Genomic DNA, 27295 nt, shown 5'->3' with positions numbered 1-27295 from the left:
ATAATCTTTAATAATCGATTAATCTTATACCTTTAAACGAACAATTCTTGTATATATATATATATATATATATATATATATATATATATAATCTGAATCTCGGCAACGGCTCCAACGATTTTCATAAAATTTAGTATACAGAGGATTTCGGGGGCGATAAATCGATCTAGCTACGTTTTATTTTCAAAAAATGTTGTTTTATTCGTGTTTTCAATAATCAACTCTTCCCGACATCTATTGGCGAATAATAAAACTATTTTTCTTAATTCAGGGCAACTAGCCCTATAAAGATATAACAAGATGGAGTTATCAAAAAAAAAAAACGATCATCATGTAGTATCCCTTAAAGTACACACGAATTCGTATAAACCGATTAACGGGAAAAGTAAATTCGACATTATACTTTTAGTGTTCTTAAAATTGCATATCAGACTGTTATGTACTTTTCTAAATTAGAAAATGTTATATCGAGGGAAACGTTGTATTATACTAAGGTCGGTTGTTTAGTGGCTTACGTAGTGTTTACCCACGCAGAGCACACTCAGTCACATAAACAAGTAAATTGTATTATTCGGGTAAACACTTACTTGACCTACTTCTGTCCCCCTTTGTTTGTATTCTTTTGAAGATTTCGCGAATAAGTTTCGCAACGGGAATATAATCATTATTAGATTACCGAGGCGATTTCGTTAAAATATCGACTCGTGAACATGCAAAACAGCGATTTAGAGTTTACGCGTTAATGTTAAAAACAAAACGTTTACCAACTTTTACAATGCCCAGCAGGTATCATCAATCAGCGTTATAGTATTATTATCAATGTCAAATGTTGAAACACGAAAACTGGAAATGATCTTACACAAACTTTTTTTTTTCCTACCTATGCTGATAGCCTTTAGAGGCTATTTCAGCTTGGCCCTAACATGTAGGTGAGCTCACGGGGCCCTAGCAAAAGTAGTGCTTCGCAGAATCTACCACCGGATCGAATCCCGACCCACTGAGAAGATCCGGCGAGAAACTCAGTGGGCTGTGTCTGTGGGTTAATTCGCTCGTCGGGCCCTTCGTCGCATGCGACGGGTTCGACGAGGAAGGTGACCGGTGCTTGAGGTATCTAAAAGCACCGTTAATGGATCAGGAGGATCCGTAATGACGTGTTTTGGGCGACGTCGACTATTTACCATTCGGTCTACAGGATCGGGTATGTATTTCCCAGCGACCACGACAGGAAGGTTCTTATGTCGTGCCGTCTTCTCAAAGTGGCGCAATGATGCCGACTGTAGATACTTACTGACTGAGTCAAGCTCCAGGTCATCGTGGAGTTATACTAACAATAATACTCGTATGTATGATGTTGACTCAATTTTTTTAGATTATGCTTAATTATTAGATTATGCTTAATTATTCAGATTTAGCTTAAGATATGTTTCTTAAACATAAAACTACTAGAATATTGTCTAACTAAATCTGTATAGACTGAACGAGTTAGGTATATTTAAAACGGCGATTTTAAAAAGAAAAAAAATGCGTAGCTAATAATGCCACCATCACTTTGTTTTTTTTCTACCATTGTACGCAGACGAGCATAATATGGTCATACTTGAAAGTCAGTGGTCACCGCTACCAGTGGTCGCTCATGGACGTAACGTTACAGCAAAATAACTGGCTACTGTAATATTGCGGGGTTGTGAAAGAGTTAGACTGCTCTGACTCAAAAGAAACAATTGCGACGTCAATTTACAATTACACTATTTACTGGTGGTAGGACCTCTTGTGAATTCGCACGGGTAGGTACCACCACCCTACCTATTTCTGCCGTGAAGCAGGAATGTGTTTCGGGTAGGTGGGGCAAAATCTAACTTCGTATGGTGGAAATGAACAGCAGACCGAGTTTGTTAAAATCAAGGTGCGTTTGTCAATTTGAATTACATGTCATATGATTATACCAGCACTAGAGACCGAACGTGACCATGATATTGTTAGGGGTATGTTTTCGTTTGAGATTTTGCCCAGGCTCTGAGCCAGGGTCTAACCAATATGGACGCTTACTATTATTAGCTTAGAGTCAAATTTTCATCGCAAGTCATAGAGCGGTTTAAAATCCTTTCATTTTAGTGTCTATTAAACAACGCAAGGAATACTTTCCAGAGATCTTTTTTGCCACGTACCATCCGGCTATGGAATGAGCTCCCCTCCACGGTGTTTCCTGAGCGCTATGACATGTCCTTCTTCAAACGAGGCTTGTGGAGAGTATTAAGCGGTAGGCAGCGGCTTGGCTGTGCCCCTGGCATTGCTGAAGTCCATGGGCGACGGTAACCACTCACCATCAGGTGGGCCGTATGCTCGTCTGCCTACAAGGGCAATAAAAAAAAAAAAAAAACTTTAACGCGCTCGTCCACCTTCGTCCGGCACTAACTGACCAAGTTTTTTTACCTTGTCGATTTGACGCATATGAACCAATATTGCTTTGATGCTAACTTTGAAAGCTGCTGTTAACTCAGCGGTAGATATAATATCATCGTCATCTTTCACTATCGCCTTTAATTCGTTTAACTTTAGTTTTAGGGCTTCCACGGGGATCATTTGTTAGATAAAATTTTCTATGTCGGAGGCATTCAAACAACAATACGTTGTGCATTCGTTCGTAGTGTTCAATCCTTTGATTATATACACGTTACGTTATATACACGTGTATATAATCAAAGGTTCAATCAGTACAAATCATTAATGTTGCGAGATGTTTGTGCGGCATTGCTACCGCGACGGAATTCTAATTCCATAATTGAATTCCACATTTTTATAATAAAACTAGCTTATGCCCGCCACTTCGTCCGCGTGGAATCGTTTACAAAGAATGCTTTATTTTAGAACAAATTTGGTTAGCATAAAAATGTTATAGTGAGCCAACCTTAACATATATTATATATAGACATGCTGTCGCGGACTTTTTTTTAGATCTCTTAAAGGGGAATCATTCTGTCATATATTATTTTAGCGAAACTAACCGTTTCGGCAGCGCACGCAGCGGAAGCTCTCAAAAGAAAAGAAAAAACCCGATTTTGAAACATTTTTTATTGGTGCTCCGGTTGTATTGGTCTTAGCGTGGTGTTATATATAGCCTATAGCCTTCCTCATAAATGGGTTATCTAACACTGAACGAATTTTTCAAATCGGACCAGTAGTTCCTGATATTAGCGCGTTCAAACAAACAAACTCTTCAGCTTTATAATATTAGTATAGATTCGTTTGAATTCAGAATATATTGACGGCTATACGATACCTAGCACAGAAACTACGTTTCAAATTGCCAGTACCTATTGTAAAATGGCAACTACATAAGTAAACACCTATTACTTATGACTAATTCAGAATCATGTGTTAGTAGTCAATAGTTACAATGTGACATATTATTAAAATGAAAACATGTATAAATAATAAACTTGGCCAAGGTTTTTGGAGTTATGCCCGTCTCGTTGACTATAGTCAGCACGTGAGCATCTGCCAGCTGTCACGGGCGTTGTAAAATCATCTATTACATATTATTTATGAGTTATTTCGTTTGCATTGTTTGTTGCTTAGTAGACATAATTACTATTTTGTACGATTCTTTTCGCAGACCGTGATTGCTATAGGATTCTAATAGAACTACACTTATACATACGAAATTACCTAACAGAAACCATACGTGTCATTGAGAACAATAATAAAAAAACAACGAAATAAATCGGTTAACGTTCAGTGATTATTAAAAAAAAATACAACTATGATAGAATAACACTTCTATTTTAATCTCATAGTTTCTTTGTTTCTATTTATGTATATTTTTGTTTTGTTTTTGCGCTATAACGGAGTACCATCCTGTTTTATCTGGTGTTAAATGGGACATTACAATGTAAATGTTACCTACCGATGCAATGTTAAAATGTATAGTGACTATTTCATTGTTTAATACAGAACACAAGACTGCTTTGCCGCAGAAACTGAACCACTAGTGTTACTTAGCCACGCGGGCTCATATTACGTTATAACACCGGTTTGGGTACTATCAAACTAGTTTGGTATTAGCAAAGGCAGAATTTTTCTAGTTCAAGAAACTTCAATGTCTATCCCAAAATGACAATTACAAATGCCACGCCAATTCTCTTTTTCGGTTACGTCGTACTAAAGTGTGTGCGTGATCCGTATTTTCAGCGAGTGACAAATAACGACTTCTTAAGATTTACGACATCATTAGAGTGTGACTTCTACTACTATCATATTTCGGTACACTCGTTTAGTATATTGGCGTCATCGATGACGATTTGAAAGAAAAATAAAAGCAAATTCCTCGAGACTTCATAATATTGAAACAGCGTGTACCTTTAACGTTTCCTATACATAAGTAACCCTCAGACACAGCCCACTGAGTTTCTCGCCGGATCTTCTCAGTGGGTTGTGTTTCCGATCCGGTGGTAGATTCGGCGAAGCACGGCCCTTGCAAGGGTTCGTGTTAGCAACGTCGTCAGGTTTGAGCCCCGTGAGCTCACCTACTAGTTAAGGTTACGCTGGAATAGCCTCTGAAGGCTACCAGCTTAGGTAGGAAAAAAAAAACATAAGGATATGTACTCCACATATATTATTTGGAATCTTTGATCTTAAGTAAACGAAATACACATCTCATATTGTTTCCTCTTTGGCGGAGGTTATCTAATAATGTAATATTACCGGATAGTTATTCGGCGAATAACAAATTATCTTTAGGTACCGTATTTTCTTTAATCTGGTACGAAATCTAAGGAATGGCGTTGGTATGTCGCGTCTTCGCTGCGTCTATGGCATTGTCGACAGGCCACAAGCGACGGTGATACTCCACCATCAAAGGGTATGCTAACATCTGTTTTCAAAAGTAATAAAAATGAAAAAGCGTAACACTAAACTGAACATACACATGCTATTTTGACGTAACTCTTTAGAGCTATTAGTGAAACTATTTTAAGTATTAAAGCATTGTATTTCGTGTTTGTGAAAAATATTTTCGTACGCATCAGCCCCAACCACATGCCCTATCCAGCTGGAACAGCTTTTATATAGTTGTAATTCTCGGCTTATTCTTCTTATTCTCTAACACAAACCGCCTACGATTAATTTCTAGCCTGCTTTGCCAATCTCATACCTTCCATTCTCAAGAAAGGTTGACGTTGGCTAGCTCCCCATCCTTGCGTCGGTTTCCTCATTACTGAGGGTCGTGCTCATGGCCTTGAAACAGTTTGTTTTTTATAATGCACCGCCATCTGTTCCTATCTGCAGCTGAGTGCAGAGCATCGTGCACTGTGGTATTAAGGGCTGCACGAATCTGGTCCGTCCAACGGGTCGGGTTCCTGCCTATTAGTCGCTTGCCCTCGACCTTTCCAGTGACCACCAATTTCTCCAAGTTGTCACTGTTTTTCCTTGCAATGTGGCCAAAGTATTCAAGAATCCCTCGCAGGCAAATGGTGGAGAGTCTAGTCCGGATCTGGAGCTGAGCTAGGATGGATACATTGGTGCAGCGTGCGGTCCAGGGAATACCCAACATCCTCCATAATATAACGTTGGCTAGCAGCAGATCGCAAACTATTATAGATATTATAATTTAGAGTATAATATTGTACAGGGTGGCCCATAAGTCCTTTGAAAAGTAAAATTTGAATAAAACGAACAGGGCGCGCGTGAGCGGTGCAGGGGAAGCGGGGGGAGTAACTTCGGTTTCTGGGAATTTAGTCGCGATGGAGCGTTTTACCGGAGCGGACCGTGTGTTTTGTGTGCGCGAGTTTTATAAAAACTACAATTCGGCAACCGTTGCGCGGCGTAAATTTCGAGAACACAAAGGCTTACACAACTTTGACGACACTCCAACTCTTCAAACGATTAAGAACTGGGTTGCTAAGTTCGAGGAGACCGGTTCGACGTTAGATAAACCGCGGTTGGGTCGCCCAAGGACGTCACGTACGGAACAAAACATAGACACAGTGACACAGTCTATTCGCGAAAATCCGACACAGTCAACTCGTAAGCGCGCCAGAGCATTAAACGTATCCAGGACATCGTTACAACGGATTTTGAAGAAAGATTTACATATGCACCCTTACAAAATTCAGTTGGTTCAAGAATTAAAGGAAACTGACGGTATTCAAAGACAAAATTATGCGAATGAAATGTTGAATCGGTTTACTTCCTTCAATAACATAATGTTCTCTGACGAGGCTCATTTCCATCTTAACGGGCATGTTAGTAAACAAAATTGCCGCTATTGGAGCCCCATCAATCCAAAACTTAAGCATCAGAAGCCCTTACATAGTCCGAAAGTGACTGTTTGGGCCGCTATGTCAGCCCATGGTATCCTAGGGCCTTACTTCTTTGAGAATGGCAGAGGGCGCGCAGTTACTGTTACGTCGGAGCGATATGTGGCTATGATCGAAGAGTTTTTCATACCAGAATTGCAAAACTTTTCAGGCTTTAATGCCAGGACGTGGTTTCAACAGGATGGGGCCACTTCTCACACCTCTAACACTGCTATGCCCGTTATCCGTCAACTTTTCCTGGCAAAGTTATCTCTAAGAGAGGAGACATTTCCTGGCCTCCACGTAGTCCAGATCTGACCCCGATGGATTTTTTTTTGTGGGGCTACCTTAAGGCTAAAGTATACGACACAAACCCGCGGTCAATTGAGGCCCTAAAAGAAAACATCCGCAGAGAAATGACAAGCATTTCAGCAGTGACGTGCCGCGCAGTCATCGACAATTTTAGACGTCGTTTGCAAGAGTGCCGTGATCGCAACGGATTACATTTAGGAGATGTTATTTTCAAAAAATAATTCCCGTTTTTTAAGCTTTTTATGTAAATAAAAATTTAATTCATAATGTAATTAGTTTTATTTTAATAATTTTTTTTTCATATCAAAGGACTTATGGGCCACCCTGTATCTGTTCCTTATTTATCCGATGCTGGTCGAAACTATTAGTACCAACCAGGTCAGATTCTTGCAAAGTACAGATCACCGTACCCGTCGAAGACCTTAGTCCTAGCCTTGAGTGCACCTGTACTGGTGAAGCTGGAAAGGCCTATGGGCCACCAAGAATTCCATCATCTCAAAAACTGGAAGAACTCGAAAGACAAACAGTTTTTTTTTTATTTTGGCTGTTTATTTGACTAACACCGAAATAATATCATATTACGCCGAAAGCAGCTCCATAGATACCTATACTTCATAACAAGGCACTTTAAAAATATTACTTAAATTTTCTCGATATGCAATAGGCGGAAAAACTTTAAAAAAATCTAATCTTTATTAATATACATCGTTAACATTAAAAACCTTTTTGATGTAGTCATTAGAGGATCTAATATACCGGGATGGTGACGTCAAGAAACTTGTTTTGTAACCAGTGTGTTATCTGCGGCGTAGATACATAGGTAGGTAGTTATATTCTATTGGCTTTAACGAATAGCAGTTGTAAAATTTAGGGATGTTACAATTCATATTCATATATTTATTGAATTATTGAATTTATTGAAATACTGGAATAATAGGTATTCAACAGCAAAGATAAACCGATTAAAGTGATTTGATTAATCATTAGAAACTTCAAACATCGTTAAACAGACATAATAAGCGTGGTTTGATTTCCAATTGTGAATTAAAATCCTCAAAGGTCTTTTTCTTATCCAGAGCTACTAATGTGGCTTGTCAAGCTGATCGTATTTATCCATCGCGTATTTAAAAAACAAAATCTGATAAAACATTATATAATATTTAAAACGCATTCCCCTATCCAAAGTACGGGTACATCCCTATAATGGACTAGTCCACTTTACTCGTTTACTGCCATCCTGCTCGAGAAACGTAATTCAATTAGGTCAGAGAGTATAAAATAATAACGCACATGGCACAAGCCGCGGGGGAGCACTGTTGTAATAATTAATGCACATAAATTAAATGAACAATGTGTACAAATAATAACAGAAGAGGTCTGGATTATTTGAAAAAGTAATCTGCTGTTAGGGACTTACTTGCAAAATAAACGTATGTAAAAAAAATATTATCTATTATTTTCTTCGGTATTCGCGAGTCGTAGACATATTTAAACCTACTCTAACGACTTCATCTCGTGTTTATCTTATTCATTTTATTGTTGTTATATTATATTGTCGTTTTTAAGCTATTGTATAATAGCTTTTATCGCGGGCTTTGAGCACGGCGACCAAGTCAAGAATTTCCGTAACGAAAATAAAACCTAACACCCCACACTCCGCCTACTATGTATCTCGCGTTCAACACATTCACACGTTGCGCTTGTGTAGTGTTTGTAAATAAGCGCGCGGCGTGACGTCGTACTGCACGCGCATCATGAAAAGTCTGCCCATCTCTCTCTCGCGCGGTCTAGCTTATGAATATGAAGGGGACAGTTAATGTTTTGCTTTTGTTAATGCTTATAAATATAGAGTGGTCTTATTTTATTATTGTTTTGATAGTAAATTATTATTGACTAATTATAATTGCATAAGTTGATAAAAATGATATGCAATAGCATAGCAGAGTGCCCCACGTGCTTTTTTAATTATTATTTTCAAAGCTTCAAATACTTTACAGTTTTCGTGATCACATACAACTGACGTGCTATACGTTGATGTTTGAGTGCTAACTACCGTCGAATTTTCTTCATGTTATTGTACTGCGAAGGTTATTGTACTGTAAACTGTAAAGGACATAAATATTATATATATATTTTTGCCGAGGTTAAGCTGCAACTAATGAGTAAATGGTATCAACGCCTAGAACCAGTCTTATTTACAACAATGTAAAACAGAAATGTATTGCAGACAGGCCAATGCTAATCATGAATACACGGAAACAGATATAGTCGTATGCGCTCATACATGAATCTTATACAGAGGTATGTATGAATACGCTGAGCAGTAATTGCATTATTCAAGAAGTGGTAGGACCTCTTGTGAGTCCGCACGGGTAGGCACCACCACCCTGCCTATTTCTGCCGTGAAGCAGTAATGCGTGTCGGTTTGAAGGGTGGGGCAGAAGTTGTAACTATACTTGAGACCTTAGAACTTATATCTCAAGGTGGATGGCGCATTTATGTTGTAGATGGGTTCCAGTAACCACTTAACACCAGGTGGGCTGTGAGCTCGTCCACCCATCTAAGCAATAAAAAAAAAATTAAGATAATTTTTGGAATATTGTTTCATTTTCTTATGGATTGTTAGTTAGTGATTAGTATCTGTATCTTAAAAAATGAAAAATTTTCACATTAAATTTTGCAACGTAAGTCATTGTTGTTTTTATTAAAGCGTACCTACATTCTTTTGCATAGCTTTACTGTGTAACTGTAACATCGATGTGGTAATATATCGATGAACTATAACGCTAATTTATCGATAACTCGATTTTAAAGATTTGTCCAATTTATTATAGTTTGTTGTGATGATAACCTAAAATAGATGGGTTTAATATATAAATATATATATAATTAATTGAATTTAAGAATTAAGGCAGTAAACACAATTTAAATCACATTTTTCTTAAAAGTTAAATCGTTAAAACTTTAAATTTGAGTATTTTTAAAAATCGCGGTACCAGTTCTGCTCTTTGATAATGAATATTTATGAAGTCAATGTAGGCATGTATTCGATTTTCATTTTAGACTAGCTGAGTCTGAGGCAAAGCTAGTCTAAAAAAGTAGTCTAAGTTACTCCTTATATCATCAGCTACCTATCAGTGAAAGTCTAGTCAAAATCGGTGCAGTAGTTCCAGAGATTAGCCGGAACAAACAGACAGACAGACAAAAATTGTAAAAAATGTTATTTTAGTGTATGTACCGTATATATATATTATATACTATTCATATGCATGTAGTAAAAAGCGGTTATTTCAATATTACAAACAGACACTCCAATTTTATTTATATGTATAGAGATATAGATTATTTTAACTATGAATACCATCATTGACTGTAAGTACATTTGATAAACACAAATTCAACACGTTTTATGAATGTTATAGTTAAAATTCTCGTTTTTAAAGTTGAAATATTCTGAGAACAAGGGCCCGAGCCAAAGCACGCGCTGACTGTAAATTGGATAACATCACATTTTTACGATTACGATGAACGTTTGTGTACCTAATGCGTAACATTCGACATTCAAACAGTTTTATTGCTGCACATTCATTTTCATGTTTTAATTATTAAGGTCGAACTTTACTCTTAGGAATTTCGTCGTGTACTTTTGATATTTTATCGGTTAAACGTTTTACGAAATTGTTTCGATTTGATCGGACGATTCGAGATTCGAGATTCGGACAGTCGCAGGTCCTCCTCCACTGCTGAGTACAGAAATCCCTCATCGATTTCCAGAATGATCGATCGGAAGCGATCGATTTTATTTATTCACAAGAGTTACGTTGCTACTTTATAGCTTAGAATTTAGCTAGTAGATTCATCTTTAGCTGTCAATATGCGCCGGCTGCGTAATAAATCGCGCATCAATTTGCGCATGCTTTAGCCGCGTATATTGTCCGACTTCAACACCTATCACGATTTTAGAGTCAATTCGATATGGCAATCATGAATTGGCATTGTAACAATTTTTTTTTTTGTAATTTTCAAAGCTATCGAGTGCGGTATTACTTAATACACCCGCAGCAAATATTAACAGTAATAGCAACCGATGTAGATCCCTTAACATTTTAGATGAGTATGTTGTGTTTGATTATTAGTTTAGTTACGCAGTTACGTTTTTATAGCCCGCTAGGGAATCTCGGTAGCACTTTGCTAAGACTACCGCTTTTTTTTTTCTCCCTGTACTGATAGCCTTGAGAGGCTATTTCAGCTTCTCCTTGACGGGTAGGTGAGCTCGCGGGGCTCAAGCCGGGAATGTCGCTAGTACTGGCCCTAGGAAGAGCAGTGCTTCGCAGAATCTACCACCGGATCGGAAAGGCGACCCACTGGAAAGATCCGGCGAGAAGCTCAGTGGGATGTAACTATGGGTTAATTTACTCGTCGAGCTCTTCGTCGCAAGCGACGGGTTCGGCGTGGACGGTAACCGGCACTTGAGTAAGACTATCGCGGAATAGATACTGACTTTAAATTATACACCTCATTGATACAACGGCACGCGGCAACATATCGCAATTTTTTTTTCCGTGCAATACAATTTTTTTCTCGACTGCTAACAATAAATAATAATAATTAAAAAATAACCCACATTTTAAACAGTCTCGGAAAAAAGAGAAAATTTCTATTACATACATAAGTTATTCTTAGACAGTTTTACACAAGCTGCGATTACTTTTTCAAAAATAAAAGACATTTTTTTAAATGGTGCATAAAATGTTACTATAAGCCTTACTTATGTCCCTCCCTCTCACTGTTTTATACCAATAAAAATATTATTTATGTATGTATAATGTAATTTATATTTTTTGCTGTCTAATTTCGTCTTTAATTTTTTTAATATGTAATATCTTATTATTCAAAATATAAATTTAAAGGTTGTTTAAATATAATTAACCAATTTAAATACAAACTCGAACATGAAATTATAATTTATGTTTCGCGGCATCGGGAAATGTTTTTAATGGACTACTAAATATTACAGTATTGTGAAAAATGTCGACCTTTTTAATGCCTGTCTTCAAAAATAAATTCTCTCACTTACTCTTACATATTATGTCATACTTACCTCATTGTTTTCACACTACATGAAGATATTCAAATTCACTATATAATTTAAACATCTATTTTAAAACAACATTTACATAAAGACACGTGTTTGTAAGAATATTTTACCATTAATTTATCTATTTAATACGTATTTTGAAAGATGTCAATGTCATCTAAGATAACGCGTACTCTTTCATAATAAATGAGTTTATTACTATAGAGAATTATGTTTTATAGAATCTATTACATGATAATAGCATGTTCCTCCCACAGACGTAATCCACTGAGTTTTTAAGCCAGATCTTCTCAGTGGATTGCGATTCCGATCCGGTGGTAGATTCAGCGAAGCACTGCTCTCGCCACGGCTATTGCTAGCCATTTTTCTCAGCCCCGTGAACGCTTACCAAGTCGCGCAAAACTGGAATAGCCCCTCAAGGCTACCAGCGATTAGTTAATAGAATGATACGCGTATTCAACCACATCTTCACGAGTGTACCTAAACAATCGTGCGTGTTTTTCATGCGAACTAGTTGTGAATTCCGGCTTGAATTGAAGCAGCCGTAGTATATTACAATGGACTTTGATCTCAGGCCTCAAGCTGGATGGTGGCATTCACGTGCTGTCTATGGGCACCAGAAACCACTTAATGCTTCCTCCATCGAGATAGCACAATCAATAAGGCTACAATAACAAGATTCCAGTCGCTTAACGAACATACTAGCCTGAGGCTCCGGCCTTATCTAATTAAAAAAATTTTTTTTTACCAATTCTCATTCATAGTAGTATATTTATTTTATTATTCGTTCCTCTCATCACTAAATCTTATCCTGGTTTGTCAATCTAAGGCTTATCATGGCCATTGTCAGTTGACGCCAGACAGACGGTCAGTCACGGATGAAATACAAGCTTTTATTAAAGCCACTTCAATCGGTCGTATTTCGATATCAAACTTAAGAAAAAATAAGGAATCGGTAAAATGAATTTATTCTTTACAGACCGAATCTATTTTCTATTCCATTCAGTAGGTCGTTAAATAGGTTGAGGAAAAGGAGAATTGATTTTGCGTTTCGAAAGATTGAAAGGAAATTGTACTGAGTCCTTCAGTACCTCGCACAACACAAATGTGATATTCCTATGCCATTTTATAGAAAGTAGTATGGATATTAAATAAATTATAGTTCAATATATGAAAAACAAAACAGAACAGAGAACAAAGAAACAGAGATTGATGAAAATTACATTGAAAGAATCCATTGCATAGAAACAGGTCCAAAAACAATCAAACATTTTACCTACGAGTTGTCTTTTATTACAGGATCCCTCTTAATCACTATACTCCATGATCCATCCCTTTGCAAGTGTTTACCGCCGTCTACGGATGTACAAAATGAAGAATGAGTGAATGTGCTTGAAATTCAATTATTTTTACGCTCGCTCGTCGGCCAAGAGAAACCATCAGAGTATTTAATAAAGTGTGAATAAGTTAACTGTTGAATAATAAGCGTTTAGAGAAGCTTTTAACTAATAATGACTCTACCACCGAATCGAAACGCTGTTTAACAACCGAGACGGTTTTTAAAAAAAAGCTCTTGCATATTTCACATATTAAGCCTTATTAGGGGTAGAGAGGTCCCAAACGATGGTCGGACCAAATGGCGGTAGAACTAAAAATACCTGTCAGCGACGCACTCCACCAAGCTACAGAACGGGATCGATGGAGACAGCTAGTTGACGGAATCAAACGGAGTCACGATCCTCAGCAATGAGGGACCGATTGAAGAGAGAGAGAGAGAGAAGCCTTGGAACGCTGCTTACCGTGAAATACATATTTACATATATGTAAATTTTTTATAACAGTTAGCCATTCGGGTGTATGACACCGTTTCCGAATCCATAATAATACCTTCCGCACAGACTCAGCGCGGAATAACATAAATAAACCATTATTATTATTTTAGAAACTTAACCTTTCTTGACCCAGTAATCAAAAACAAAAGCATCTCACGTGTTGACGATGATTTTTTACAATGTGTGATTTTTACAATGTTGATTACAATGTGTGTCCAATCGAACAATATACTTTGTTTGCTTACCCTTGGAGCAATACGAAATTATAAACAACTATTTATAGAAAGGCCAACGGAGCTCCGCTTGATTTATAATATTTAATTATCATTTCATTTGTTGAAACCTTATTAGCTGAAGCCCTACTTTAAAAGGTATTTTAACGTATTTCTTAGGGAACGCCTTCTTGATGAGCAAAAGCTTACGTGGGCGGAAAGGTTGAAAGGTATATTTATTACGAGCAGTATGACGAGAGGTAAAAGGTTTTCAATCACAAAAAACTGTTATATCGTTTATGTAGTGAAATATGTTAAGGTAGATAGGTAATTTTTTTTAAGGGATTTTATGACCCGGTAACTGAGACCTTTAAGTCATGTCTTATTTTAATTTATATTCTTATTTTTAAGAAAAATGATAATATGGAGTAAAATTAAATGAAATGAAACGAAGATGATTAATTTGAGATTAATCAACTGGGATGAAATGAAATGAAATGAGAGGAGATGATATGGGATGAAATATAATCTCAGTAAAATGGTAGTCATTTACTGAAATTTTTTTAGTGGACTTTTGGAGGATCGCGAGAAGTTGCGTCCAGTGACTTTGTTTCATTTTTCCACATTTGTGCACTTTCACAGATATTAAATAGTTAATAAACCACTGTTATTACACATTTAAACCTGACGAAACACTAAATAGACAAAATAAAACAAATCACACAACTTCACTCCTCGCGTTCCTGCCAAAAAAGTCCTTAAGGTAGATAATAATCGAAAACGCCACTCCGGTGTTGTATACCCGTATTTACTAAACTTGATCACGAAAGTAAATGCGATATTAAACGCACCTATGCTGGGTGTATCTATTTAATTGTTTTTTTTTACTATACCTGCCAAATTGGAACGCTTGTTGACTTTGCAGCCGAAGTCGGTAGAATGGTGGTAACGATATATTTCAAACAAGCAATACTTTGTAATAAGAAATGGTAAATGAAGGGAAGATGCTATATATGGAAAATACGGTGAAGTTACCAACTATCCGCATCGCTAACGGTCATTACTTTCGATACTCTGACCTCTTCATCGACTCAGTATAGTTTAAGAAAGCAAAATATAGATTTTTGTTTAAAAAACACGAACTTTAACAAAAGTAAATATGTACTTAAATTACAAAGAATTGGTTATTGAATAATTTTTGTATACGTAATTTTCATTTGGACTCCTTATTAGTTGAAACGAAAAAGTTAAGAAACTTTACAGGTGATTCAAACTGTTCCGACAAAGCCGGAATCAGATTATTAAGCCGCTACGCTAACGTGGTCGTTTGTAAGCTCACATTTCGTGACTCCGACATGTAACGAGAAGGCAGCTGACAGATGTCCGCGGCGTTCCCGCGTGACCGCAGATTTCACGCGACAGTCGGTTCTAAATCAGCACGGGCAATGCAAATAACATTAGCATTTTTAGCGTGTTCTTTTTAGTGCTACACTTTAGGGATTAGCCACTGGCTACCAACATATGTCTTCATTTTCGGGAACGACTACAATACACTCTGTATAATTGAGGCCGTAAGCGCAAAAGCGGCCTAAGCTTACCATAGTCACCATGGTGGTAATGAGTTTTGAATTTACTTTTACACTGCTTCGTAGGCAAAAAAAATACGCGCGAAAATAATGTTTATTAAGCTATCTGTTATCTATGGGTGAAACTAGGTATAGAACGGTTTTGCATCAAAATTTATTATGTTTTAAATAAATTGCAATATAAAAGCACGAATATGAAAAAATTTGGACTAGGCCACTTTTGCTCTGACGGCCTCAATTGTACAGCGTGTTATTTTTATCGCTGTTGAAGAAATGTCAAGAATGTTTTTTTCTATTTCAGTGCTGCAGCAAAGCAACGCTACATTTAAATGCGAATGAAAACAAAAATATATAGCTGAATATACTCTAAATAAAGGTCAGTAAAAGTCATGTATAATAATGGCGATGCGAACTGTCCGGGTGATTGATGAAATAAGTTCGTCTCTTTATTATTTACGAGTAGCAGCGGTGTCCGTTACAAGTGGATGTAGATACACGCCTTTTGTATAGTATTTCTGCCTTCGGGATAAAGTCTTCTCGTTGGCGTACAAAGGGGGAAACACGATCTCGTATAATTCTCCTTAGGGGGAAGGCTCAACGATGTCGAGAACAGACAAATGTTAAGGATCAATAACAACTATTTTTATCGTTGGGTATTAAGTAAATTATAATAATGTCTTTTTGAAGTGAAAACTTCTTTAGAATCATTGCGATTTCAAACCGGATGCAACGGAAAAAACGACAGGTAAGAGACACAAATACAAAAATGTGTAGGATGAAGCCAGCAAAGAATGAGACAGAAATATACATACTATTTAATACAGCGCCATCTGTGAGATTTTTTAATACTAACGTGTGTATGAAAGCTCTTGTAGTGAATTTTAATTTAGGATTATACGTGAAATTAAAATATCAATTCACAGAGGGCGCTACCTTACAATTATTTACTAATGACAAAATTTTACATATACTTAAGACGTTTAGGATAATTGTATTTTAATTTTGGAAGGTTTCACTTCTACCACGTGTGAATTGCACACATTTTGTTTTTTTTTTATGTAATAATTTTGCGTGTCGACAAATTTGTTTAAGTTTTGCGTCGATTTGATGTTAGAACAAGGTGTAGAATGGATAAAGATGAATAAATTTTATTAATTATTTTGAGTACACCTCTTACGCAGATTTACTTCGAGGGACAGATGGCTCAAGCAGAATTACTTTTTTTATTAAGCCTTTGGGAATAACAACAAATGGAAGAACTTTCACTGTACGGTTGAAGTTGCCCGGAGACTCCGGAGACTAATTGTTCAGAACCTGTAGGCATATATGCAAGCTAGCTTATCTTGATAATGTCGTTAGCGGGATTTATGCATCTGTGCATTTTGAATTCTATGATAGCTACCCGCTACCATGTGTATGAGTTCACGGCCTAACAGGTGTTCAGTGGGTATCAGAACCTATAGACATCACAACGTGAATACCATGAGACATAAAGTCCAAGCCTCAATTGTATTAAATGACAGCTGTCCCATCGTTCATAACTTCGCGGCAATAGTAGGCTGAATGGGGGTACCAACCCGTGCGGAGTTACAATACGTCCTACAGCTAGTAAGGGCGGGTTGGCGATCGCAGTACGCTTTGATAATACTCAAAGAACGCTTCTGTTCAACCTCCGACAAGTTCCTAAGCCACACCCACGGGAAGACGGGGTGGTGCTATTCTAGACATTAAACACCCAATGCATCATATGATAACGTTAGTAAATATGTACACACATATAAATAAGTGGATGGTTTATTAAATAGTAGGTTTGGTAGTGCATTTATAGAATACAGGGTGCTTGGTGCATGCGTAAGATTTAAATGAAGACCTACGGCTTTTACGGGTATATGGCTGCCTTTACAATAAAGGTTTGGGTACCGAATCATGAGCTTAGAGAGAGAGAGTATTAAATTTTCAATTAATACCCCGCTCTTTGAGGTAATAGAGTAAATCTTATTATCATGTCGTCAGAGAATGAAATTTGAATATTAATTAACTAACTATCAAACTTGCATGCTATCTGTTTTAATTTTTGAAATATGTATTCCTGTATAATCACTCACATGTGTATCTTAGCTTCCTATGTAAATAATTCGTCTGAGAAATTATTTCCCCTGAAAATAATCATTGCTGCATATAGAGATGCTTATTGTCCAAAAAACATACCTCGCTTGAAAATAGACATTGTATGTAGCACTGGATGTTTTTCTAATTTATTTTTATTTTTTTATTGCTTAGATGTGTGGACGAGCTCACAGCCCACCTGGTGTTAAGTGGTTACTGGAGCACATAGACATCTACAACGTAAATGCGCCACACACCTTGAGATATAGTTCTAAGGTCTCAGTAGTCACAACGGCTGCCCCACCCTTCAAACCGAAACGCATTACTGCTTCACGACAGAAATAGGCGGGGCGGTGGTACCTACCCGTGCGGACTCACAAGAGGTCCTACCACCAGTAATTACGCAAATTATAATTTTGCGGGTTTGATTTTTATTGCACGATGTTATTCCTTCACCGTAAAGTGAATCGTGAACATTTGTTGAGTACGTATTTCATTAGAAAAATTGGTACCCGCCAGCGAGATTCGAACACCGGTGCATCGTTCGACACGAATGCACCGGACGTCTTATCCTTTAGGCCACGACGACTTCAAAATAAATTGTAATTATTTGCGTTATTATATAATACTTTTACTAATATGTCCACATTCCTCTTTTATTACTTCATTAATATTAAGTTAATACTATAATTATACGTCTATTTTCGATGTTCGACTATTATTATTTAATAGGATGAAATCGGCAGCAATATCTAAAAATAAAAGTTTCAGGCATAAAGAAAGAAAAAGCTGAGTAATTAAACTTCAGAATTCTTTTAAGCAGTTGATGATGATTATTTATGTTTTCTTAATTTTTAAGCATATTAGGTATTCTGAAATGTGGTCACAACATGTTCTTAATTAAAACTAAACTAATTTGACGTGAATAGAATTCTTTAGAAATGTTTTTTTTATTTTGTATTTTTATTTCGGTAACATTAAGTGTTGTCCAGAAAATTGATCGGAAGCTACGGATAAAATGACGATATGACCTTTACCGTGAATTCAAAGGAGCGTTGTAACTTTCCTCATCCAAATAATAACTTTTTTAATCAAATAATTTCTGTCGGGAAATGTTATTTCGCTTACGATACAATATGTTTGTGAACTTATTAATATGTGTATGTACGTATTTACTTTGTATCATTACATTTAAAATTAACAATACAATATGGTGTACAATCTATCGCAAATTTCATTTTACAGTTAATTTATATTTTTGTATCTGATTATGTAAATGGAATTTGTTGTTTGTGATATTAAATAATGGTTCCATTAAATATAATACAATAACTAAATGTCGTCGAATTTTAATAATAAAATATTTTGGGAGTAGCTTTTATTTATAATATTTAGAAACTGTTAATTCTTTTTTCATGTACTTTTATACCGAAACTACTTTTACCGTTAATTTAGCCTTTTAATTGTCATTATATTATTTCCGACGTTCATTACATTACATTATGACGTTGTTATGTCACATGAATATACATATATTATGTATGTTACATTATTTCAATGTCCGTGACCATGAAAATTGTTAAGTTTTCAAAACATAGGAAAAAGGCGAGATTAAACCGTAAAAGAAGTTTTAACGATGTCTACGACTCTCTCTATGAAAATATTATACTTATGTAATTTAAGAATTTTCACATTTTCGCGAGGCAAGAAACTATTTAAAATGAATTTTTAATTTGTTTTCAACATTTTTATGGTTCTTCATTGTGCAGGTAGAAAAGTCATCGTGTTCGATAAAAACCTAATATTTCAAATTGTTGCGTGTTCGACCTTGGACATTGAGGTCGTAGTGTCATTAGGCTACGGTTACCGGTTGTCATGTGTCAGCTGGTTAATCTGCTTATTTCATCATCAACTTGGAATCGATTTTAAGATATCTACTATTGGATAAAGAGAACTCTAAGATTTTGTTATAACGTCCAGAATGCCATTGAGGTTACTAAACAAAACATCCTACTTATTTGCTCTATTCTTGTAGTTTCATGTAAACTAGAGGTCCCGCAGTATTCGAAATTCGACTATAATTAATTGGAATTGTAAGTTTGTATACTACATATTATGATTGTATTTTATACTTCTATAATCACAAATTTCGCCAAGACTACACTAGAAAAAATATTAACAAAGACAAACAATATTTAATCTATTCTCAATTTGACAACAGACGTTAAGAACAAAAGTTTGACAATCAATAGTACCTATGCATGCATGTGTGCGTCAAATACGTGGTATGTAGTGTGTGTAATGTTTTCTTTATTGAATTAATGTATCTTTTACGAATTATTTAAAAAAAATATTGGCATTGTGCACTTCTTCTCTATATTCTCTATAAGTGTGTAAAATTTCATACTCCTCCGTCCGCACAATTTTCGTAAAAAGTCGTACAAAGTTTTTGCTTCACGTATTAATATATAGATGACAAACTATCGCGGAAGTAATTTGGATTATACTGCAGTCAAGCAAATGCAAATCAATCGTAGCGAGAGTTCTTTATTATTTAAAACCAACGCTACTAGGCATATGTGTGGGAAACTACATATGACCATCCATTGTCTTTGTTAGTGGGCCGATAAATTATTTCGTTGCAAGACAATGTATCCATAATTCGTTTGTACACAATATTATTAAAATATTTTTTTTGGTGGTAGGATTTATTGTGAGCTTGCGGGGGTAGCTACTACCGTCATGCCTATTTCTGCTCTGAAGCAGTGATGCGTTTAGGTCTGAAGGGTGGGCCAGCCGTTGTACTGTAAAAGCTCAGACCTTAGAACTCATGTTTCAAGGCAGCAAGACAGCATTTATTTTGTAGGTGTGTATAAGCTCCGCTAATAAGTTAACACTAGGTGGGCCGTGAGCTCGTCCACCAATCAAAGCAATAAAAAAATTGATTTTGGCGTAACGACAAATGATTGACTCGTCCATTACGACCAACTGCCGATGTTAGGTCCTTGGCCTATCAAACCTTTTCCAATAGTGAATCACGTGGTAAGATTTTTCGTTGTTTCGAATCATACATCCAAACTAGAATGTGGTTGTCTTACCGGGCAACTAAGAGGGACAGTGGTATTTGTCGGTACATGATGCGTATGGATGGTAAATGAGTTTTTTTAAGTAATTTCACACATTAATAAACACGTTCTTTTCTATTGAATTGGTTGGGGGACAAGCTCAAAGTCCAGCCATTGTGAAGTGATTGTCGGAGCCCAATGACATAATAACGTGAATGTACCCAACTACCTTGACAGATAATATTGAAATATGAACTGTATTATATGGTGGCTGTCCTATCTTATAAAACGGAAGTGGTAACTTCGCTTGGCTGCAGAAATAGGCGCGATGGTGGTACTTATCCTTGCGGGATTATTGCTGACGTATAGATAGATAAATTTAGGAAGGTTAAGGAAGTCTATCAGAACTCAGAAAGGGCCGATTTAGGTACATAGACAAATTATTATGTTTTTTTTTTTTCTACCTACGCTGATAGCCTTGAGAGGCTATATCAACGTCACCTTAACTAGTAGATGAGCTGACGGGGCTCAAACCTGATGACGTTGCTAACACGAACCCTAGCAAGAGCCGTGCTTCGCGGAATCTACCACCGGATCGGAAACCGACCCACTGAGAAGATCCGGCTAGAAACTCAGTGGGCTGTGTCTGAGGGATTTTTTTACACTCAAGTCTTATCGTTACCAGATATTATTATCTTTAAAGATTCAATTTTAATACTTTATAGCAGTATTAAGCTTGTGTGTTCGTGAATAACGTGAAGAGCATCAAAGATGTTCGTGTTAATTTACTGAAATATATTATTTAATGTTATTTCCTTTTTCATTTAGCGTTACCTTTAGCGAAAAAAATTATTACGCAAGATATCTTTCAAGGGAAAAATTAAAAAAATATGCTGGGTCCTCGAAAATGTATTCGGATTTATGTGGTTTTTTTATATATATTATATGTTAGGAAAACATCTTGATTAATCTACAAGTAATAATGTTCTTGTTATTATCTACGACTATATTGGATAAAACCTCCTTCCCTAAGTAGTACTTACAGTATTCGATTACAAATAAACGATTGTACGATCACATTTAATTACATCAGCGATACATCAATGAGATTAATTAAAAAGAATGTAAAATGACTCATTTCAATGCTATTTCAGAGTACATACTATGCATGTGGGCGCGATAATCCGATACGGCCTACAAATATTTGAGTAAAGCATACGATAAAATTGATTTACAAATGACCTAAATCAAGTGATGTGCAGTATGGTGTTGGTTGAGAAGAAGTTGTGTGTTGTGTTGGCATAGGAATGGCACAACTCAATATCTTCAAGCATTTGTAGTAAAAGGCGATTAAGGGTACAGAGTACTAGCAGTTGTCTCCGAGTATTATTCCAATATGCTTGGATTGATACCCTTATCCTGTCACGATTGGATACGAAGCAATCATGTGTACTTAGCGGTTTCATCAAAAGCAGTTGTCTCAAAATTGTGTATTTAACCTCGTATCCCAAGATGAGTGGCGGCGTAAACCTTATGATGTTTATGAGCTTCGTTGACCACCCAATGTCAGATTGGCCGTGAGCTTACCTACCGCTGTTAGCAAAAAAAAAAATATATGCTCCAGAGTATTCACAAGTAAATCACTAAAAGCCCGTATTTTAAAATTAAATTTAATTAAAAATGTTTGTTTGAAATTAATATGCTGTGTGTTAAGTGAGTTCGCTTAAGTATCGTATTAAATTGCTTTCGGGGTGAGCTGCGAACAAAGGACTTAAGAGCTACGGTACCTACCATCTTATATAGGCAACAAACCGATTAATAATAGTTGTAAATGTACCTCATTTTATATATACGTATATTTATAATGATTTACTATTAGACTATACAGCGCACGGTCCTGATAGATTGACTGCTCACCATCGCCCATGGACATTAACCTCGCCAGAGGCATCATGAACTATTTACTTTCCATTTGATGAATTTACAATACGATTAACCATCAATATGATTTGCTTATTTACGATTGATTCGTTATTCATTTGCTACTTCAACGAGACATGTACTCACGCATCGCGCCTAGTTCGTTCATCCCAGAATTTTTCCCAGAACGTGGATCTGTTTTTGATGCGTAGCACGCTGGTGCTGAGTGTGCGTGGTAAGGTGCTGCCGCTGCTCGCTACGGACACGCCGGTCGCCATGCTGTGCTCCGACGCGGAACTTTTAGCAATGAACGAGGAGCCTGCTACCCCGCCGCCTAGCCTGTCTGACTGCGATCCTGACCGATGCATGATTGTTTGTTCCCACTCACTCACTACATACGTCACTGACGATGTTTAACGTTTTATCTTGAAGACACAGTCACCGGTTTCGGTCTGGTTCCCCTTCGATCGTCCCGCGGAGGCAATTTGGATATTTACTCCACCCTATATTTACGTGTTTCCGGAACCCCAAGCGAGACTTTCGCTCGCAATTACACGAGCATCTTCCACCGACTGCAATGTCAATATAAACAAAATATAATTGTTTCTGGTTACTTTTATATGTGTTTCTATCACGTCGACATACATTTGCTCAGATAAGTTTATCTCACTTACGCGTTCTTATCGACAGTACAATTGTTAAAATATCACTGATGTTTTTCATGAAGAATATCTTCATTGATTCATATGGTCAAGGACGTCGAGAAGGTCCCTGTGTTTTATGTAACAATAACAAAACAGGGGACACAGTTCGGTTCAGATCTTTGACAATAATTTATTTACTAATCATTTTCTCCGGGCGCGGAGATGAGCCACGAGGAAGATCAGCGGACGACCTCGAGACTTCTCCGACGGTCTAGTCGCGAGCTTTACACCCTCCGTAACCATTAGCACATCTGGGTTTCATGAGTATTACTAGCACGTTTTATTGAACGTCACTTCGCGGAGCATAAAGGGATTAGGTGAATTAATCGTGTTTATGTCACAATGAGTGTATTGGTTGTCGTCGGAACGAGGACTGAGCAGCAGAGGAACTGTTGCATTGCTCGGCGGACGACGTGGAAAGTGACGTCTTGTCGGCAGCCCGCGCGGACTATCAATGGAACCGGTCGAGGCAGCGGGGCGCAGCGGCGGGCGGCGTCCCACTCTATCCGCGCGCCCGGCCCTCGCCGAGAGAACGCGACAGTACCCGAGGATAAATTTGGCGCTAATGGAAACTGGCGACGGTGGGCGCCGGTAATCAATGTTCGACGTGGAAATCGAGGGGCAGCATAACCGTCATGAATAACACATCCTATTGATTCTGTAACTTTCTGATAGTAAAACAAGAAAAACAAAATGGAACAATTCGAACCGCGCAATATATCGATCGCGCTGATCGCGAGACGGAGAGCGGTACAGCCTTCTGTATGTCAATACGACGTCGTTTTGGCATATAAGGTGACTTGTTCTGAATGCCTCCTAAAATGATAGAGTATATTCATCTAGATTGTATTCTCAATCGCTCGATAATAGAATAAATGATCTTGAATACATTATATTGAATACATGCATATATATTTCGTCATTGTTCCTTTTATTATTTTTCCTAATATTCCCGAGTCCATGAGCGGACAAAGCTTTGTGTAGAACTGAACATACATTGTAAATTTTTCTAAGAAATTTTATTTGTAATAATTTAGCCGTTCCAATTATAGTGGATTGGGAGTTAAGTTAGAAGAATTTTTTTTAATAGTTAAACAGTAGTGTATTTGGATCTGTACAATGATGGGTACCTACTTAGTGAATTAAGCACCTTTGTCTTTGTCGAATGCAAAGAAAACAGTTGAACACTGCAGTTTCTTTATGCCAAAGAGCGTTGCTCTGCGAATCTCTTATTTTATTTTTATAAAATACATCTTAATAGAATTATAAATTTGCTATATTTTTTACTCTTAAAATACTATGAAGCCAAATATTTAAGTTGTAAGTTAATAAATTTGATATTTAACGTACTAATTTCGATATAATTATGATAGGTTCTAGTGTTCAGTTATCTCAAGTGGCTTTCTTAATTGGGTATTAATTAATGTCGTTTGTAATTAATTAGCACTCGTTAAGTTCGTCGAAGCATCGTTGTCGATGATTCAATCGTTAGGTTAATCGACATTGTCTTATGAGTTTTCTGATGAAACGCAAAAATGCTATGAAGATCTCTGTTATAAGGCCTTAGCCACAAGGGAAATCGATATCATCCTCCAGAAACAAAGGTGCATGAATAGCACTCTTAAGATGGAGATTAAACTGCTGTGATAGACGAGCCCGTATAGTTTGATCCCAAGTCTTGGATTCTAATTTGCATAATTAGTGGTGGTAGGACCTCTTGTGAGTCGGCACGGGTAGGTACCACCACCCTGACTATTTCTGCCGTGAAGCAGTATGCGTTTCGGTTTGAAGGGTGGGGCAGCCAGTGTAACTATACTGAGACCTTAGAACTTATATCTCAAGGTGGGTGGCATATTTACGCTGTAGATGTCTATGGGCTTCAGTGACCACTGGTGGGCTGTGAGCTCGTCCAACAATCTAAGCAATTAAAAAAAAACTGATGGGATGTTAGCATTTTGCGGGCGGGATTCCACACTTGCATCGTAATATACTGACTCTGTCCGGAAATCAACGCCAGACCTTCTGGTGATAGTCAGATTCGCTAACCACTTCATCAAAGCGCTAACAATGTTTCATTTTAATAATGAATAGACAGCTACACGTGTTCACGGAGAACACGGAGTTAAAATGTTACCAGAACCCATTAATAATGTAATAATGATGTAAGATAATGTAATAATAATAGTAATAATAATGAAGTGAATGTCGACACCCACTTAGAGACTTGAGATCAAAAGCTCAACTGCATTGCCGGCGGTTCCATCATATAAAACAGAATGCCTGACTTTTTCGCGGTAATAGAAATAGGCGAGACAATGGTACCCACTCACGTGAGCTTATAATACGCTTTACCATCCCGCAAATGCCAGTTTACGATAGCAGTATGTTGGGATCTGCTGGTCGTTCTCGGATGAGTGCTTAAGGCGCCCACGAAAAAGCAATCACTAGATGAATATAGTATTATATGTTCATTATGTTTTTCGGTTTTCACGTATCGTGGATATGATTAAAACTAATTTTTTTTAATAGCCGTATAGGCAGACAAGCATTCGGCCCACTTTATGGTGAGTGGTTACCATCGCTCATGGACGGCAGCAATGCCAGGGGCAGAGCCAAGCCGCTGCCTACCGTTTAATATTCTCCACAAGCCTCGTTTGAAGAAGGAAATGTCATAGCGCTCGGGAAACACCGTGGAGGGGAGCTCATTCTAAAGCCGGATGGTACGTGGCAAAAAAGATCTCTGGAGACGCACTGTGGACGAACGTAGTGGCTCCAGGTAGTATGGATGAATTCTCCTCCGATGGCGGGCGGTGCGATGGTAAAAACGAGATGATGGTTATCATCTCAAGCAATTCCTCAGAGCACTCCCCATGGAATATACGGTACAAAATACAGTGGGAACCGAAGTCCCTCCGCAGACCCAGAGGCTCCAAACGATCCGTGAGAATGGGATTATCGACAATCCGAACGGCTCCGGACGGATAATTCTCAATTTCCGTACTTAGCTTCTGCAGCTGCTTCCCCTAACTCCTTGCTTGAGGATCTTAGGTCGTGTCATTTTTTAGGCTAAAGTAACAAATCAAGTAGCCGAGGATCCGTTTGATTTTGAAAATTTTATAATTTAATTTTGTAAGTATACGTATAAGTAACGTCGATGCAATATTATTCAGAGTAATAGATATATAGAGAGAGTAAATCAGAATAAAATAATCAATAGCAAGTAATTTGTCTGCGAAATATTAATCAGAGTAAAAGCGTATAAAAAAAAATGTATTTACAACGATTGTAATTTGTAAATAACATCAGATCCGGTTTTTTCACTTGGTGACATGCGATATCATACCGATTACCCATGAAGTTGAACCACTTCAACTACATAATCATTCATTAATATTTTGATAACGTCAAACGTATCATTCACTATTCGTGTTATTTTCGATAGTTTTGCTTGGATACCTATACACATGTATATAAATGACTCACTTTAAATTTCAACACTGGAAACTAAAATTGTTTCCTGTCTTCCGTAGATTTTTATGTATAATTGTTTCATATATTTTAATATTATTAAATTTAAATTCCCTACATAAATTAGGCTCGTGGTTTAATAAACGCTAAAACCTATCTATAATACTCGTGCAATCATATAAATTGTTGAATAATAAAAACAGTAAAAACCTACGTTTACTATGAAACAGAATATTAAAATATATCTATTATATGTATGTTTAATTCAGAAATTTCACATCAAAAAAAGAAGGAACCCACAAGCGTATTGAGGATCACAAAGCGTTACTGGATGGTAAGCCAAGAAAACTGAGACAGACAAAGAAAGCAGTGCAGTGCTAGTTAGTCGTGCGGAGATGATAATACGTACGCTCTGTCCAGTTGTGCTGCCTCAGCCTCCTTGAATCTGTAAGCAATTAAAAAATAAGGAAAAGAAAGAAAGAACGGAGACTTCAGAGGGCATTAATTATGTTACGCCACCTAAGCGGGTTGGGGCGCGCTTTGTATGCGGGTTTGGTTCAGCGACACATCGAATTATATTGTGCTAGAGAGTAGTGTGGTGAGTGTGTATTAACAGGCTCTTTAGAAGTGATGGCAACAGCGAGAGACCAACTCGGTGCGTGAGCGAAATACAAACATCTTCAGCATTGTAACTTGATT

At 37.1% G+C, this 27295-nt stretch overlaps 1 protein-coding gene across 6 annotated transcripts in view; it reads right to left on the bottom strand.

The window, feature by feature from the left end:
- The window catches only part of dnc (phosphodiesterase dunce), a 438509-nt gene that overhangs the window by 44519 nt on the left and 366695 nt on the right, over positions 1 to 27295 (bottom strand). For 5 of the 6 annotated variants that reach the window (XM_089737124.1, XM_089737125.1, XM_089737126.1 and 2 more), the window contains one exon: positions 27006 to 27041. The exons of the other annotated variant lie outside the window; for it this stretch is intronic. In XM_089737124.1, coding sequence (XP_089593250.1) covers positions 27006 to 27041 — 36 coding nt within the window. The remainder of the gene's footprint in view (positions 1 to 27005; positions 27042 to 27295) is intronic. 6 annotated transcript variants of the gene reach the window in all.

Source organism: Bombyx mandarina, chromosome 22, assembly GCF_030267445.1.
Source record: "Bombyx mandarina strain Sakado chromosome 22, ASM3026744v2".
NCBI lineage: Eukaryota > Metazoa > Arthropoda > Insecta > Lepidoptera > Bombycidae > Bombyx > Bombyx mandarina.
Note: the sequence above shows the minus strand (reverse complement) of the source record. Positions and strands in the feature narration are given on the sequence as shown.